This window comes from Xyrauchen texanus, chromosome 36 (assembly GCF_025860055.1).
Source record: "Xyrauchen texanus isolate HMW12.3.18 chromosome 36, RBS_HiC_50CHRs, whole genome shotgun sequence".
NCBI classification, from domain to species: Eukaryota; Metazoa; Chordata; class Actinopteri; order Cypriniformes; family Catostomidae; genus Xyrauchen; species Xyrauchen texanus.
The window spans coordinates 35245093-35263146 of record NC_068311.1 but is presented as its reverse complement, the minus strand read 5'-3'; the positions used below and the strand labels follow the sequence as shown (position 1 = coordinate 35263146).

The window sequence follows — 18054 nt, the reverse complement described above, 5'->3', positions numbered from 1 at the left end:
CTTTGTAACCAGAGACCGCACCCCATCAAAAGAAATCTGTGTGGCTTTGCATTTCCTCCAAGATTATTTTAGGATCTATTCATCATATCACATTGATTTTGGGTTTGTTTTAATCAAATCAAATCATTTTATAAAATGTTGTTTTATATTCTCTTCATGTTTCATGAAGTGTTTATCAAAAACAGACAAAAAAACACATCTGTTTACAACTTTTATTAACAAAGTTAATAAGCATGCCAAAATATTGATATATTATTTTTGAAGTGACTCAAGAGAAAGCATGTGCTTGATGCAACATGTATAATAAATAATATGTACCTAAATCTCAACATGTTCACATACTTTGATGAACTCATGTTTATTGAGAAATAACTTTATAAATACTTCTAAATCCATTAATAACATTGTTTTGTTGGTTCGATGCAGAAGTATAAATCGACCATTAAGTTTAGGGGTTTGAACCGTGTGAGAAATAGCGACGCTTGCCATAACAAAAACAACGCACAAGTAAAATAAGGTCACAGTTACTCAACTTTTCCATGTAGAGTAATTGAGAACAGTTAGATAAAAAACTCATCTACTTGTGCATGTTGATGTGCTGCCTGTGTCTGCGTACCGGGGTCTGTTTGAATCCTCTCTGCGCTCCCTTCAGCAGCTCGAATCCACTGTGACTCAGGCAGCCCATGTTTCATGTCCCTTGACAGAGTCTCCAGCGCAGACGCCCCCACTGCGGCGGGACGTGGGCTTACAGCACAACCTGTGTCCACATTGGTCTCTGGCTTCTCCTCTTCCAACAGGAGGCAGGAGATGGAGGTATCAGGGGTGACGACTGGGTCATACAGGTTAACAGACAGGCCTGCCGGGCTGTTGCGCTGGGACGAGTAACAGGAGCTTCCAGGGGGCGTGCTACATGTGCTGTCTGAACCCATATTCTGTCCAGCACACGCTCCTGACCTCAGAGCACGTGGACAACGATCCAGGGGCAGCTCCAAATGAGAGCGGCCCACGGAACGTTCCTTCAGCTGGGACAGTTTGCCGCGGGGCGAGGTGGACGGGGGCCTGGTGGATGCGCAGCTCCTTAGCAGGGTTCTGGAGGACAGGTTGGGACAGCTCAGTGGGAAAGCAGATGTTAGGAGATCCTGGGTTTGTGCTGGACCTTTAACCTACAGGAAAAAATATTTCTGTTAGAAACACCATTTTATTATGCCATTGTGGAGCGCTTTCTGTGTTCTTAAGCATTTTGCAAGATAAATCTTTTGCTGTTATCAACGACAAATCCGTTTTGGCTACTTAGGGCTGCATGAATATGACAAAAATCATAATTGTTCATTATTTCCCTTGATTTTGTAATTGTGATTATTTCGATTAATAGAATTTACCTTAAAATACTTATTTTGTTTAAGGCAACTGCATACCGTATTCTTTATGTTGCTACATTTTTAAAACAAGCTGAGAACTGGGTTCTTGAATGGCTTTATTTGCATGAAAAATAAAATTGTTACTCAAATTTTTAATATACACTGATGAGCCAAAACATTGACAACTCATAGGTGAAGCAAATAACATTAATCATCTCCTGACAAGCAATGTGCACAACAGTGCACTGCGTATCTGCAGACCGGTCAGAGTACCCCTGTCCACCATCGAAAGCGCCTACATTGGGCACGCAAGAGTTGGAACTGGACCTTGGAGCAGTGGAAGAAGGTCGCCTTGTCCGATAAGTCCCATTTTCTTTGACATCACGTGGTCGGCCATGTACGTGTGTGCCATTCATCTGGGGAAGTGATGGCATCAGGATGCACTGTGGGAAAACTTCAAGCTGGTGGAGGTGATGCTCTGAGCAATGTTCTGTTGGGAAACCCTGGGTCCGGCCATTCATGTGGACATCAATTTAACACGTCAATTTAACACCACCTACCTTAACATTGATGCAGACCAGGTACACCCCTTCATGGCAATGATTTTCCCAGATGGCTGTGGCCTCTTTCAGCAGGATAATGCTCCTGCTACACTGCACACATTGTTCAGGAATAGTTTGTGGAACACTATGAAGAGTTCAAGGTGTTGCCCTGGGGACGTGAACAGCTGTCAATAGAATCTCCAAGAAGCCATTACAGCTGAAATTACAGTACTTCTGACATGACGTGAATGCAGACTTATGCCTTGATAAGTATAATGAACATTTCATCAGTGCATGTCTATGGGATTCGTTTTTTTTGTTTTGTCTATTTCATCGTGCAGAAGGCAAAAATCTGAATGAAATCATTATGAAAACACCACACCTTTCTGCTAAACTCCTAAGTAGTGGTTGAACGATAAATCGGCCAATATTCAGACTTTTTTAAATACTGGCATCTGCCGATAAATATTCCCGTTTGGACGTTTCATTTTTTGAGGGTGCAAAGAAACGCATGCTTGCATATGAAGCGACTGAGACATGTAAACGACCAGTCACAGTTCTTTTCTTGTTACAGGCCATCGTGTTACTACACTAATAGTCCGGTGTGCAACACATTGTCATTTAAACGGTCCACATATCAGAGCCACGGCAGATGCGTTTGAGCTCAAAAGTACTCGTCTGTTTCATTCTCCCTCTCTCTCCTCAACAGTTCCCTGTAACATTGATAAAAAGGCAAATATCAATAAAAAATAAATCATATACTGTCTGCAAATATGCATATCTCATTTAAACAGATGTAATAAACAAACCTCTCAAAACTTGAGCAAATCCAGAATCCTGTGTGAGCTCATTTATTTACCACAGGTATTCTGTCAGCCTCTCCGCAGCAGTTCCCTGTCAATTTTAACTGTAATTAAATCTTCTATTATATACCGTTTGCACATATGCATAGATCTTGTTTAAACAGATGTTATTCACAAACTTCACGAAAATCCAGTGTTTTCTTCACATCGAGCGTCCTCTGAAGCGTATATTCTATCAGCCAGAATTAAAAACTTCAGGATCAGGATCAAAAGTTCCTCTGATTCACAAATCATGGCGGTCACTCCGTAAGAATCCAAGCAGGCGATCCAGGTCATTTAAACTGTCAGGAGATTGGTGCTCGTGCTGTATCTGTACGAGCATGTGAGTGCAACTTCAGAGTAAAAGCTCTTTACGTGTGCTATAAGTAAATATATTATTCACTGTGCAATTGATTTGATTCAATATTTTTTTTTAAATATGACTGCTAATGTGGACATGCCATCCATGGTTGCTGGACTACTGTGTGTGTGTGTGTGTGTGTGTGTGTGTGTGTGTGTGTGTGTGTACTGTTATTTACTTCTTCCTAATAGATGAACAATTTCAGTGAAATTTCTGAATAAATTACTAAAATTGGATGACTATCAAAAGAAACTACTATCTTCCATTTAAAATACAATATTATTTTATTAACTTTGTAAAAAAAAAAATCTAAAGTTTTGTGTGAAATTGAGTAAATATAGTGCTAAATAAGAGTGTTAATTACTTTATTAAATGATGTGATATATTGCATATATATATGCAATCTGGTACTGATTACAAATTACATGACTAAAATGGCAACAAGCAATGTAATCCCTTATAATGATATTTTTAGGTAATCTAATTTTATTGATTTTGGATGTTTATATGATGGAATCACTACCATTTTTCATCAGGTTTCTTTCTTAATGAAGATTTGTTTTACTTGCCATTTGTCCATTACTGAATGAAATAAACAAAGGTATATAAAGGTCATGAAACACAAAAACACATTTTAAATGATATGTATATTTTTTTAAACTATTGTCTTTTTTTCATTTGTCCAAACTTCAAGAATCAATAATTAGTAAAGGTCATTGGACATGATGTAGACATAGTATTTCACATTACATCAGCAGTGTTTAGTTACGTTAGTAATTATTTGTCATGAGAAGACAAGATCGAATTTTTTGAGAGGTGCTTTTGTCCACAATCTCAGAAGCATTGATCACAAATGTATTTTACATGATGTAAGAATATGAAGGGAGCTGCTTGTTTTCCCCAGTGATGTTAATAGAGCTCTCTTCCCATCAATGACTCAAATACAGGTGAAACTCGAAAAATTTGAATATCGTGCAAAAGTTAATTAATTTCAGTAATTCAACTTAAAAGGTGAAACTAATATATTATATAGACTCATTACAAGCAAAGTAAGATATTTCAAGCCTTTATTTGATATAATTTTGATGATTATGGCTTACAGCTTATGAAAACCCCAAATTCAGAATCTCAGAAAATTAGAATATTGTGAAAAGGTTCAGTATTGTAGGCTCACACTCTAATCAGCTAAACACCTGCAAAGGGTTCCTGAGCCTTTAAATGGTCTCTCAGTCTGGTTCAGTTGAATTCACAATCATGGGGAAGACTGCTGACCTGACAGTTGTGCAGAAAACCATCATTGACACCCTCCACAAGGAGGGAAAGCCTCAAAAGGTAATTGCAAAAGAAGTTGGATGTTCTCAAAGTGCTGTATCAAAGCACATTAATAGAAAGTTAAGTGGAAGGGAAAAGTGTGGAAGAAAAAGGTGCACAAGCAGCAGGGATGACCGTGAGCCTGGAGAGGATTGTCAGGAAAAGGCCATTCAAATGTGTGGGGAGCTTCACAAGGAGTGGACTGAGGCTGGAGTTACTGCATCAAGAGCCACCACACACAGACGGGTCCTGGACATGGGCTTCAAATGTCAAACGTCTTACCTGGGCTAAAGAAAAAAAGAACTGGTCTGTTGCTCAGTGGTCCAAAGTCCTCTTTTCTGATGAGAGCAAATTTTGCATCTCATTTGGAAACCAAGGTCCCAGAGTCTGGAGGAAGAATGGAGAGGCACACAATCCAAGATGCTTGAAGTCCAGTGTGAAGTTTCCACAGTCTGTGTTGGTTTGGGGAGCCATGTCATCGGCTGGTGTTGGTCCACTGTGCTTTATTAAGTCCAGAGTCAACGTAGCCGTCTACCGGGACATTTTAGAGCACTTCATGCTTCCTTCAGCAGACAAGCTTTATGGAGATGCTGACTTCATTTTCCAGCAGGACTTGGCACCTGCCCACACTGCCAAAAGTACCAAAACCTGGTTCAGTGACCATGGTATTACTGTGCTTGATTGGCCAGCAAACTCGCCTGACCTGAACCCCATAGAGAATCTATGGGGCATTGCCAAGAGAAAGATGAGAGACATGAGACCAAACAATGCAGAAGAGCTGAAGGCCGCTATTGAAGCATCTTGGTCTTCCATAACACCTCAGCAGTGCCACAGGCTGATAGCATCCATGCCACGCGCATTGAGGCAGTAATTAATGCAAAAGGGGCCCAAACCAAGTACTGAGTACATATGCATGATTATACTTTTCAGAGGGCCGACATTTCTGTATTTAAAATCCTTTTTTATTGATTTCATGTAATATTCTAATTTTCTGAGATTCTGAATTTGGGGTTTTCATAAGCTGTAAGCCATAATCATCAAAATTATATCAAATAAAGGCTTGAAATATCTTACTTTGCTTGTAATGAGTCTATATAATATATTAGTTTCACCTTTTAAGTTGAATTACTGAAATTAATCAACTTTTGCACGATATTCTAATTTTTCGAGTTTCACCTGTATGTTCGAGTTAAACATGCATTTCTTATGGGAGAGTTTCTACGTAGTCTAGCTCTACAATACAAACAACATCCAAATGTGCTAACGGATCAGGCCATCATCTCCATTGGAAATGAATGACTTGCAGCAACTTACGAGTTGCCTTGGGTTGGGCTATTTTGATTTGGCTAGAAACCAACTACACACACACAACATACTAACAATGTGGTGGCATGCATTTCACAGGCATGCAGGTTTCTCAAATCTAGTTTTAAATACAGTTTTCCAGCAGTAATTGTCATTCCACTGATTATCTGAACACCTGCAGCCAGATAACAGAAACTTTCCTTCTAAATTAGATACTATCTAAAAGAAGAAATCACTTGTGGGAGAACTGTATCAGTATAAGAGGTATCTTATTTAAGGCATACATACTTAAATAAATTATATATGAAATGACCTGTCAGGGTTACTCTGAATTACGTTTTTGCCAAATCACAGCCGTTATGTTTTTCATGTTAATACACTCCCTCTCACGTTTTATCGTTTCTTACATGCTAGTACTATTTTTAGTGCATGCTACAGCAACAAGTTTTTATTACCTCTGGAAATGTATCTACTTAACTACTAATGAATGTGTGCAAAGCAGTTATGTTTGCTGAATATGTTGAAATACTCAGATTGCGGCAATGTAAAGTCATGTGGTGGAAAAGACTTTCATCTCCTCTTTTGCTTCCAGCAAGATGTCCATTCCTTTCTGTAGGTCTTTACATAGAGATGCCACATTCAATGTCCTTTCAGGGAATTCAGAGCTCTTTTTTTCCACCAAAGTTTATGATGAGGCAAGCAGAAGTGCAGTGAGTTCTGAATGTGGTTGAAGATAATTACTGGTTAAAGTCTCCAACTCTTCGTGTTCTTTCTGTTTTTGGTTAAGACCATCGCCTCATGCAGAATACCACTGAACATCTCAGCCACACAAATCTGTGTGTGTGCATCTGATGTGTGAAGGGTATGTCAAATATGAGTTCTAATATCAAAACTGTATTACATTTAAAAAATTGCAGAAAACAGAGAACCGTGACACATGAAGGATGCTGAGAAAAACACTTCAACACTTAATTTAGGTTTACTCATGTAGGCATTGACTCTGGAATGTGCCTGTAATACCACTCTCAGTTTTATGATTATTGTACCAGTAAAAGAGCACAAAAACAACTAAAGAGAATAAAACAATTACTAAAACACATCCTAAAGTTCATGAAATCAACTCTTCCATCCCCAAACCATGTGGTTCCAATGAAAGCAAAATGATGTAAACTAGTCAAGACTAATTTTTGTTAAAGTTGCCTTTAAGTCATGTTTGAAAGTTTTACAAAGTTTAATAAGAAAATGCAAAAGAGTGCATCTTGAAGGCCTTCACTTTACAGTTGGAGATTTAATGGTCTTGGCCCATTTGAACAATGCGTCAATGTAAGTCTACGAGTTTTGATCGTCCTTTGTGCGAAAAAGTCTGGTAAGTTAGAAAAGTCATAGCAAGAGTCAAAACAGACTGAAGGTCTGTGCCAAGATTGCTGGATGTACCTTACAAAGCTCTAGGAGGAGTTACAATTGATCATTTTGGTCTTGGTTTCAAATTTTGATTTTGGAAAAGAAAATTCTCTAGAGTTTTGGCTTGACAAAATACAAAAATATTACAATGTCACACCCAAATACAGTGCCCTCCACAAGTATTGGGACAGTGAGACACTTTTCATAATTTTGGCACTATACGCCACCACAATGGATTTGAAACGAATCAATGACTACAGCCGTGGCCAAAAGTATTGGCAGTGACATACATTTTGTGTTTTGCAAGGTTTTCTGTTTCAGTTGTTGTGGTGTTGATTCACTGTTTTTCTAGATTATTGTGCAGAGTGATCTGATGCATTTTAAATAATTGCAAAAAGCTTCACTGGCCAAAAAAAATGAACTTTATCACAAAAACTCAAATTTCACAGACCAAAATGACCAGCTAACATAATTTCACTACTCATATCAGCAGCACCTGGGAAAGTGTGAACGAGTACTAGTTAGGTGAAATCACTCTATCAATCTGATTGGATTATAAGAGCAGACTGATTGCTATAAAAGGAGGGAAGAAGTGCTTCCGATCATTGTGTTCTTGTTAGCAATGGTTACCTCTACAGGAAGACATGCAGCCATCGTCTCTTTGCATCAAAATGGCCTCACATGCAAGGAAATTGCTGCAAAGAATATTTCACCTGAAAGAACCATTTACCGGATCAATAAGAACTTCTAGGAGAGAGGCTTCAGGACTTCCCAGAGTGTCCAGCAAGTGCCAGGACCGTCTCCTCCTGAGGAGTCAGCTACGGAATCGTGTCACCACCAGTGCAGAGCTTGCTCAATATTGGCAGCAGGTTGGTGTGAGTGCATCTGCACACACAGTGAGGTGAAGACTTTGACAATGGCCTGATGTCAAGAAAGGCAGCAAAGAAGCCACTTCTCATCAAGGACAGACTGAAATTCTGCAGGAAGTACAAGGATTGGACAGCAGAAGACTAGTGCAAAGTTATTTTCTCTGATGAAGCCCCCTTCCGACTGTTTGGGATATCTGGAAAACAATAGTCTGGAGAAGAAAAGGTGAACCATGAGCCCTGTGTTGTGCTAACAGTGAAGCATCCATCCACGTGTGGAGTTGCTTTTCATCCAAGGGAGTGGGCTCTCACAATTCTCCCCAAAAACAGTGCCATGAATAAAGAATGGTATCAAAAACATCCTGCAACAGCAACTTTTCCCAACGATCCAGGAGCAATTTGGTGATGATCTGTGCATTTTCCAGCATGATGGAGCACCATGTCACAAGGCAAGAGTGATAATGAAGTGGCTTGGAGATCATTACATTGAAATTTTGGATCCGTGGCCAGGCAACTCCCAGGATCTTAATCCCATAGAGAACCTGTGGTCAATCCTCAAAAGGCGAGTGGACAAACATAAGCCCACAAATTGTGATCAACTCCGAGCACTAATAAGGCAAGAATGGATCGCCATCAGTCAGGATTTGGCCCAAAAGCTATTATCCAGCATGCCAGAGCGAATTGCAGAGGTTATGAAGCACAAGGGTCAACACTGTAAATATTGACTCTTTGCATACATTTAGTGTTTTTGACAATAAAAGCCTTTAAAACTTATGAAATGCTTATCATTGTTTTCCAGTATACCATAGAAACCTGTGAACAAATAATCTACAAATACTGAAGCAGCAAACTTTGCAAAACATAAAATTTATGTCACTGCCAATACTTTTGGCCATGGCTGTACAGTATATGATTGAGGTCTGTCAGCTGTAATTATTAGGTATTATCCAAATTGGGTGAATCTTTTGCAGTGAACGACTGTATGAATTCTGGAACACATGGACTGTCACTGTCCATCACTACTGTGATGCACCGTCCTCTCAGTTTTGCATCTTTTGACTGAATCTGAGCAGATAGTACAGCCCTGAACACTTACCCTGCTGATTCTGTCATCTGACATATCATCAACAAAGAGGCCCAGTTCTGTTGGTAGCCATAACATCCATGTCATAACACTGCCTCCACCATGTTTCACTGGGGATGTGGTATGCTTCGATCATAAGCCGTTCCTTCCCTTCTCCATAATCTTCTCTTCCCATGGTTCTGGTATAGGTTAATTATAATTATGTCCAAAAAAATGTGTTCCAGAACTTGGCAGTCTAATCTGGCCTTCCTATTCTTGAGGTTTAAACAGCATTACATTTCATGAAGTCTTCTCTTGATTGCAGACTTTGACAATGAGACGCTTACCTACTATAGAGTGTACTTGATTTGGCTTGATATTGTGAAGTGATTTTTTACCAAGGAAAGAATGTTGTGATCCTCCACCATCAGTTGTCTTCCGTGGTTGTCCAGGTCTTTAGGTGTTGCTGAGCTCACCATTGTTCCTTCTTTTTAAGGAATGTACCTGATTGATGATTTGGACACTCCAAAGGGTTCTGCTATCTCTATGATGGATTTGCTTTGTTTTTTATGCCTAATGATGGCCATCATTACTTGCATTGATAGCTCTTTGAACCTCTATGTCAGTTTACAACAACAGCTTCCAAATGTAAACTCACATTTGCAATCAGCTCAAGACCTTTTAACTGCTTAACTTTTAAAGAATTAAACTGGGAATAGCCCACACCTGGCCATGAAACAGCTTCTCAGTTGATTGTCCAATTACTTTTGAACCCCTGAAAATGGGGGTCTGTGAATAAAATGCACAGTATAATTCCTAAACTGTTCACCCAATTTGGATGTAAATAATTTCAAATGAAATCTGACAGTGTGTACTTCAATCTCATATGCATTGCATCTTCAAATCCATTGCTGTGGTGTACAGAAACAAATTATGAAAGGTGTCTCAAGTTCCCAATACTTCTGGAGGGCAATGCATACTAATTTATAGAAAATACAGTGAAGTATTTACAGTCCAAAAGTCTGAAACCACAAGTGAAAATTCTTCTTTAATTTAATACATTTTTTAATTACAAATTATATTATCGACATAACAATTTGATTGAAAAGTTGAACAGAAAAATGTCAGAATCTTATAACTGTAAAATCTTGTAATTCATGACTTTATTCTGCAGAACATAAGCAGAAATAATTTAATGATGAAATAGAATGGCAGTAGACAGTGACTCACTTTAATGCTCAATAAAGCACCAAAAGTTTTATAAAAAAGACTTGTGTGAAAATTCTATTATTACTGTAGTTTTATGGTGTTTTTTGTCCTTTTTCAAGCTTATTATTCATTTACATTTAGAAATTCACCTTTTGTGTTCCACAGAAGAAAAAAAAAATGAATGTGGGGTTGGATGAGAACACACTGTTAGAATATTTTCTTGGTGAACTATTTCTATAAGCCGGGATAGAAAAAAATTATTTTAACATAGAAAAAACATTATACACTTAAGCTTTAACCCTTTAAGCTCTGAGGGTGTTTTTGAGGTTGTCCTGTTTCAGTGGCATACTCAGAATTAAAGGCTTATAACTTGACAAAAAATGAGGAGGGTCTAGTTTTTGCTATCATTGTAAAGAAAACATAAAAATTAATTATATAAATTATGAAACATTCTTATTATTCTTATTTTTCTTATTTGACATTATAGGCCTCTGGGTGAAAATAAGACAGCAGCAAAAAACTGCTGTTTTGTTACCAATCATGTCAACTGTATCCGAGAAAAATTTTATGATAATACGAAAAAGCAATCAAAAAAACTTTATACTAGTGTCCAAAAACGTTTCCAAGTGTTCAAAAGCCTCTCCAAACAAATAAAACATAATAATTGTACATAAGAACAAATAGCACATGCAAACACAACAATGACTAAAGGTTTGCATAGCATGGAAACATGATTTTAGTAATGAGATTTCACAGAATTAGTTTCATTCTGTGTCATTTGAGTCATTATTTATTCTGTGTTATTTACTTGGCGCTATCTCCTGGTGGCCATATGTAACATTGTGTTCATGTGGATCATCTAATGATCTATGCACCTGACCTTGTGTGTGTACTCAAAGTAATGTATGTTATAAACATTTTTATTTTCAGTTTATTTTTGTAAAGTTATAAGCAAAAACAGGGTATATAAGCAACACCAACATAATTGTCAAAGACATATACTTGGCTATAACTCGCTATATTTTTTATCTGTAAGTAAAACAAATAGGCTGATTGTATTCTGCTCTTTGAGAGCTTACCAACAACATATGACACATGGCTGTTTGGTCAGTTCAGTCATTGTTTTTACTGATTATAATAATAGGTATAGTCTAAAATGTGTCAAATTATTTAAACGGAACACTTCTGATTTGTCTGTAAATTTCAAAGCACTTGTTCAGTTTTAGTCATAATGCCTGCATGCATCGTAAAGTAGAGCTTCTAAGCTTTCAAATGATGCCTATTTTGTGTTAGTCAAGACTGTGGTTATTAATATTTTTATGATATTTTTTTTCCAAGCATAAAAGGTTAACATGCTCAATGTCACATATTTGCTTACATTTGATAGCTTACAAAATAGTCCAGAAACTTTTATTTTAAATTGTTTTCAGGTTTATGTGATAAAAAAAAAATTCATATTTTCAATGTTATCTCAAACTTTTGGACTCCATATCATTACTGTGTATAGTTTTTTTATTTATAGGGCAGACAAGTGACCTACTTGAAAGAGGATCTTGTTGCCATCCAGGTCTTCCGTGTGCCAGCGGGTGGCACTGATCGGCGAGCAGGTGTTGGGCAGCAAGGGCACTAGCTGTCCGATCTCACCCACCCTGAACTGCAGCACAGTGGAGTGACAGCGCTCCACTCTGACCCCAGGCGAGAGCTGCTTCAGAGCCAGCTGGATGCTGAACCCTCCATCCATCAACAGAGTGAACCAGCAGAACCCTGTTTTCTGCTCCTCCACCCTCCTCTGCAGAACGGTCTCATACAACCGCACCGTGTCCTCAAAGTTATCATACGTGCTGTGCAAAGTCACCCGCACCACCTCCCCACCATAGTGCACTGGGCGCACCCCCCACACTGGCATTCCCACACCCAGGCTGTAGAAGTCCCGGCTGGGGAGGAGGTAGGGCCTCAGGAGGCTGTTGGATGGGCAACCAGTGGAGCTGATGTGAACACCACTTGCTCTTCCGCCACAGCTCTCTGTATGGTGGTAATGCCAGGGTGGGCACTGCAGGAAGTCTAGCACCCTTAGAATACGCTCCTCTCCGTATGACTCGTGCAGGAAGAGGGTCACCGCGTGCGAGGGGTAATCAGCCACAGGGTGCCGGTCAGCTCTGCCGTAGTCACACAGGGGGACGGCCCGTTCCGACACATTGAAGAGGCGGAGACCGGGGCGGACCCACTTCAGCAGGCGGTCAAGTGTGTGCTGGAGGAGGAGTGAGTCGCCAGGGTTGGTCAGCAAGTGCATGGTAACGAGCAGGGGTTCTTGACCTGGGACTGCCATGAGGTCAACTGAACAAAGGGCAGAGAAATTGACAAGAAGGGTATTGACACAGGTTAACTCACAGAAGGTGGAAGAACTGCCCTGGCTGTCAAGGTGATGGTAAAGGAATGAAAAATCTGTCATCATTTACTCATCCTCATGTCATTCCAAACAGGGTGTAGTTCGTTTTTTTTTCTCTCTGCAAGCCAGCTCCATGGCTGTTTTAATGGGGTCTTGACATAAAGAACGACATTTTCTTGATCTTTTGACATACGTATAAGAGGTCATTCTACTATAAAAACATACTGTAAGTTTCAGAACTCAAAACATCCTCAATATAAAAAGAGCTTTTATTGAAACCAAGCTGCAAAAACAGCTTGTTTGGATTTTGTGGGGTCACGATGACCAAGACGTTGCTCTACAGCAAGACTCACTCAAGTCAGACGGGTGAAGAGGAGAGAGATAGGCCTCATCTGTCATGAAAGATTCATACACCAAAAGCGACTTCCACAGGACACCTTCCTAAATGTTTTTCTACATAAACATGCACTAGACGAACTGCTTTGATCATGATCATGCATCTCATGCTGCTTTTAAAAGACGCAATGTCAAGATATAACTCTTAAAATGACTTTCTGCATCTTGCTGTTTTAAGTATGAGTCAAGGAAGCATTTTGCTCCCATCTGCACTATTTTCAATTGTTGGTCTATGTAAACATGGGCTACACTGACGGAAGCTCATCATATCTATCAAAGACGTCAATCTAGGTCAAGTTTTAAGAGCGGTACAAGCTCAAATGTTTAAAACGTGTCTCTTTTGCTCTATTCAACTACCGCTGGCTGAGAGAACTGCATGCCATCCTGAATATAAACAGACACAGAAGATGTGGGATCTGTGAAGACCAGCATCTCTGCTTTGTCCTGTTGAAGCACCCCAACTTCAGGAAAAGAGTAAATGAAGGCTAACATTTTCTGATCACGTCAGTGCAGGATTACGTCTGTGTGTGTTTCACCATGTATTGGATGTACGTTTAGGTGTTTTGAACATATAAGCATGTATGATGTGTCTTCAGCTCATATTAGCATGGATTGCTTTGTGCACCAGTCACAATGATTCAATCTTTACAAAACAACTTATTGAAAGATGAGGCAGTTAAAACTATTAACCCGACTGCAAAACCAAAAGTAACCAGTTTCATTCATGAATATTTCTAATGTCATGGCTTTTTGATAGTTTATGTATTGCTGTGCTTGAGTGAACAGTTTCATACATTCAGATTAAATGTGTTGGATGTGCCCTGGAATTGGTTCATTTTCTTCTGATTGAGTTTCAAATATGGCTGTATTTGAGGGGCTGCATGATGTTAGCCAATCATAACAATTATTACATTGGAGTTTAAAGGAGGCGCTTAGACCAAAACCCAGCATTTCACAGGGACGGGAAAAATGATCATATATTACTAAATTATGACTGTTTTGGTGCAAAAACACTTTAATAACATCACCAATGGACCTAAGGGAAGGTAATCAAATTATTATAAAAACAATTAATAAAATAATGTTTAATGTTGAAAACCTGGTTAAAATATAAAAGTTAAGGTTAGGGCTACCACAATCCTTGCTTGTATTTTCATGAGAGTTTGGTACAAACCTCCATCGGAGGCATGTGTATTAGAGCACTTCAGAAGCGGTTAATATTTAAGCATGCATTAGGAACTACTGTGAGTGCACAATAATTGTGGTTATCTCAAATAAGCATTCTCAAACTACTTATATATTTGTATTTGTGTATATATATATATATATATATATATCAGAAAATGTGCAATATTGCTTCTTAGTCAATAGTTTTATATTGTTTTTAATTTGATAGTCAAATTGCTTCAAAAATGATTCTTTGGATGAAATATGCTGAGTTCAAATCAAAGTTTGTAATATTGCAGAGCTGGCTGGTTTCGTTCATGGCTTATTATGAAGAAATAAATTGGAAAAATTCTTGCGGATCCAAGATGGTGGACACAGTTGCGCTCTATTCGACATTGGAAATGCTGATTTTTTTCCCCTTTCTATGAGCTGGATTTATTTTGTTTAGCCAAACAGCATGTTAAAATTATCTGAAAAGTGGAGGGGGCCCATTATAAACACTATCACTTTGATTCATTAATATAAATTAGGTGCTAACATCTGCCCAGTAGTTCTAGCACAGTGGTGCTCAATTCTGTTCCTGAAGATCTACCTTTCTACAGAGTTTAGATCCAAATCTAAGCAAACACTCCTGAAGCAGCGAATGAAGGTTTTTGGGATTCATAAACTATTACAGGCAGGGGCGGTGTTGAGCACCCAACTGATAGCTGAAAAGCAGGTAAATAGGCACCAGCTATATTATGATTACTGCTTAACAAATGTTTACTTTTGACTGACAGAAGCTTCTACTTGGTCTTATGCTGCCTTCTCGTGCTCCTGGAATGATTCTACTTTTCACTTCTGAAGAAAGAATTAAGAGCATGTCACGTTCAAGTGCTTTGTCATAAACATGGAGGATGCCAGCTTCATTCATGCATATTTATTAAGGAACTCTTATTTTGACACTGAAATACATGCTAGTCAAGTGCCTGAGGATGATGGAATTTGTCAAAATATGTGCCATTTTCTCAGTAAAAATGTACAGTAAGCATAAAATAGTTCCTGATATACACTGGCGGCCAAAAGTTTGGAATAATGTACAGATTTTGCTCTTATGTTAAGAAATTGGTACTTTTATTCACCAAAGTAGCATTCAACTGTAGCACTTGCCATAGATGTGACTGTCTAGTCGGGCACTTCTCATGCACCTTACTGTCTAGTTGATACCACAAAAGCTCAATGGGGTTAAGATCCAGAACACTCTTTTCCAATTATCTGTTGTCCAATGTCTGTGTTTCTTTGCCCTCTCTAAACTTTTCTTTTAGTTTTTCTGTTTCAAAGGTGTCTTTTTCTTTGCAATTCTTCCCATAAGGCCTCCTGAATCTTCTCTTTACTGTTGTACATGAAACTGGTGTTGAGCAGGTAGAATTCAATGAAGCTGTCAGCGGAGGACATGTGAGGTGTCTATTTCTCAATCTAGAGTCTCTGATGTACTTATCCTCTTGTTTAGTTGTACATCTGGTCTTCCACATCTCTTTCTGTTCTTGTTAGAGACAGTTGTGCTTTGTCTTTGAAGACTGTAGTGTACACCTTTGTATGAAATCTTATATGCAATTTTAAGCATTGTATCACCTTCATTCCTCAAAACAATGATTGACTGATGAGTTTCTAGAGAAAGCCATTACTTTTTTGCCCTTTTTGACTTAAAATGTACCTTAAGACATGGCAGTCTATTGCATACAGTGGCAACTCAAAAACAAACACAAAGACAATGTTCAGCTTCATTGAATGAACCAAATAGTTTTCAACAGTGTTTGATATAATGGCAAATGATTTTCTAGTACCAAATCAGCAATGTAGCATGATTACTCAAGGATAAGATGTTGGAGTGATGGCTGATAGAAATGGGGCCTGTCTAGATTGAATCAAAAATGACTTTTTTCAAATAGTGATGGTGCTGTTTTTTACATCAGTAATGTCCTGACTATACTTTGTGATCATTTGAATGCCACTTTGGTGATTTAAGTACCAATTTCCTTCAGAAACAGATTATTTTAATCTGAAATTTCAGGCCGGTTACTGAGATTAACTGAATAGCATTCATGTGATTCTAACATGGCCGCCCGCCCCCATGTGTGGACCCTCTCCATGTAGAATAAAACAACTTTTATAAGGTTACTGATATGACTGGAGTCATCTCAAATGAGTACTCGTGATTTTATACATATATTTAAAAATTACTATTCATGTATTTTAGGAGTTTTTATTATTTGACTTGGTGCACCTTTAAGATGTTGCACCCTGAAAACCTTGCCTTGACAGCCGAACTCCCCATTCACTGTCTGAGAAAGAGCACACTCAACATTCTACTAAACATCTCGTTATGTGATTACACACACAAGAATGTGTGTGTAACACAAGAATGAAAATCATACGGGTTTGGAACAATATAAGGGTGAGGAAATGATGAGAGAATTTTCATTGTGGGCTGAACTATTATGAAATGTATATCACAAAAAAAAACTTACTGCTACGGCAAGACATTTTACTGCAGTCAGATCTAAAAGAAAGAAAAGAGTGTTTTGTTTACAACCAATTTGCAATCTATTGAAAAAACTGCAAGTCAACAGGGTTAAATGTAACTTTTCTTGTACCATATCAACCATACTGTTGTGCTCATACATTTCAGACGATATCCATCCTCCAATTCAGCAGAAATACAATTTGATCTGAAATTAATTACTTTAATTTACATGATTGTCACTGAAGAGAAACCAACCAAGACAAAATAAAAACTTTAATTCAATTTCATTCATTTAAAGAAAATACGAATTACTCGAATAAATGGGGTGCATACTAATGAACAATAGTTGTCTAATTTAGATTAAAGTAGACTTTAATTTGAACGTCAAATTAAAGATTTATTTTCTACAATAGAAATCCTACGCAAAGATCTTGTAATGTTACAATGCGACTTTTGTAGTTTACGTCATAAACCGTTCAGGCGCATTCGGTTACTGTGTTTCTCGCGCTTAGCGACGCAAACAAAAGTGTTCATCTTTAGCCTTCTCCTCCACAAACTCACCCGCCAGTCTCCGCGCCCGAATCCGCCGTTTCATCCTCCGTTCTGCCGCTAATGCGAAGCGGTTGGCGGAGCATAATGCGCGTTTACTCTCACGAAAAATCCGCTTTAAACATGCTCGTGCTGTCTTCGTGTTGCGTTACAAAGCTCATCGTGTTTTCGCTGGAGTCGAGTTCACTCTGACGTCACTTCAGGACAGTTATAATTTATAATGAGCGTCAGGAACACTTTAACTCGCAGAAAAGCTCTTTTTTTTATTTTCTTTTTTACATAGAATCGTTATAAGATTATGTATTTTTCGAGAGCACAGCTCCAGTAGGCCCAGTTAGTAATGAGTGTTTTTGTTGGAAAGGCTCCTCTCGTCCATAAAGCGGACAATAACAATACTGGGGGCTGAAGCCTAGCAGATGGCTGTCATCAGACCTGTGTGAAAGAGACACATAACAAAACAGACGAAAGAAATAGATTTGAAAGAACAAGTGAGGTGACATCTCACAAAGCATTATTCAGGGGACACGTAAAGGACGGTGTCTGTCATTTTGAGCCCCCTTTGAAGTAGTGTGTCGCTGACTGGACCAAAACGACCCATTTAACTAAATATCAAATGTGTTTCTCCTTGTTTATGTTCTTCTAAAATGAAGAGTAAAAATACATTTAATTTAAGCAAAAGTAAACTGGCTTGTTTCCCCCCAGCTCTATAATAAACTCAATCATCTCTGTATGTTCTCCACAGTCTGTCCTTCATGAGCATGAACCTTTTTTCTCTCAATTAATGTGCACTGATGA

General features: G+C 38.5%; 1 protein-coding gene across 1 annotated transcript; it reads right to left on the bottom strand.

Annotated features, from left to right (window-relative positions):
* Positions 1 to 314: 314 nt before the first annotated feature.
* On the bottom strand, positions 315 to 17380 carry LOC127629840 (protein FAM124B-like). Its single transcript, XM_052107113.1, has 4 exons — positions 17272 to 17380; positions 16715 to 16746; positions 11799 to 12592; positions 315 to 1163 (listed from the first exon to the last, which is right to left on the bottom strand). The coding sequence occupies exons 1-4, from the start codon at positions 17343 to 17345 to the stop codon at positions 561 to 563; spliced, it is 1503 nt and encodes a 500-aa protein (XP_051963073.1). The 5' UTR covers positions 17346 to 17380; the 3' UTR covers positions 315 to 560.
* Positions 17381 to 18054: the final 674 nt, after the last annotated feature.

Excerpts from the sequence above, each read along its gene's own strand:
- LOC127629840 (XM_052107113.1), bottom strand. The coding sequence starts at position 17,345 with ATGCTCCGCCAACCGCTTCGCATTAGCGGCAGAACGGAGGATGAAACG. Across the intron at positions 16,747-17,271 it reads TCGGGCGCGGAGACTGGCGG|ATCTGACTGCAGTAAAATGT; the intron begins GTGAGTTTGTGG and ends TCTTTCTTTTAG. Across the intron at positions 12,593-16,714 it reads TAAAATGTCTTGCCGTAGCA|TTGACCTCATGGCAGTCCCA; the intron begins GTAAGTTTTTTT and ends CCCTTTGTTCAG.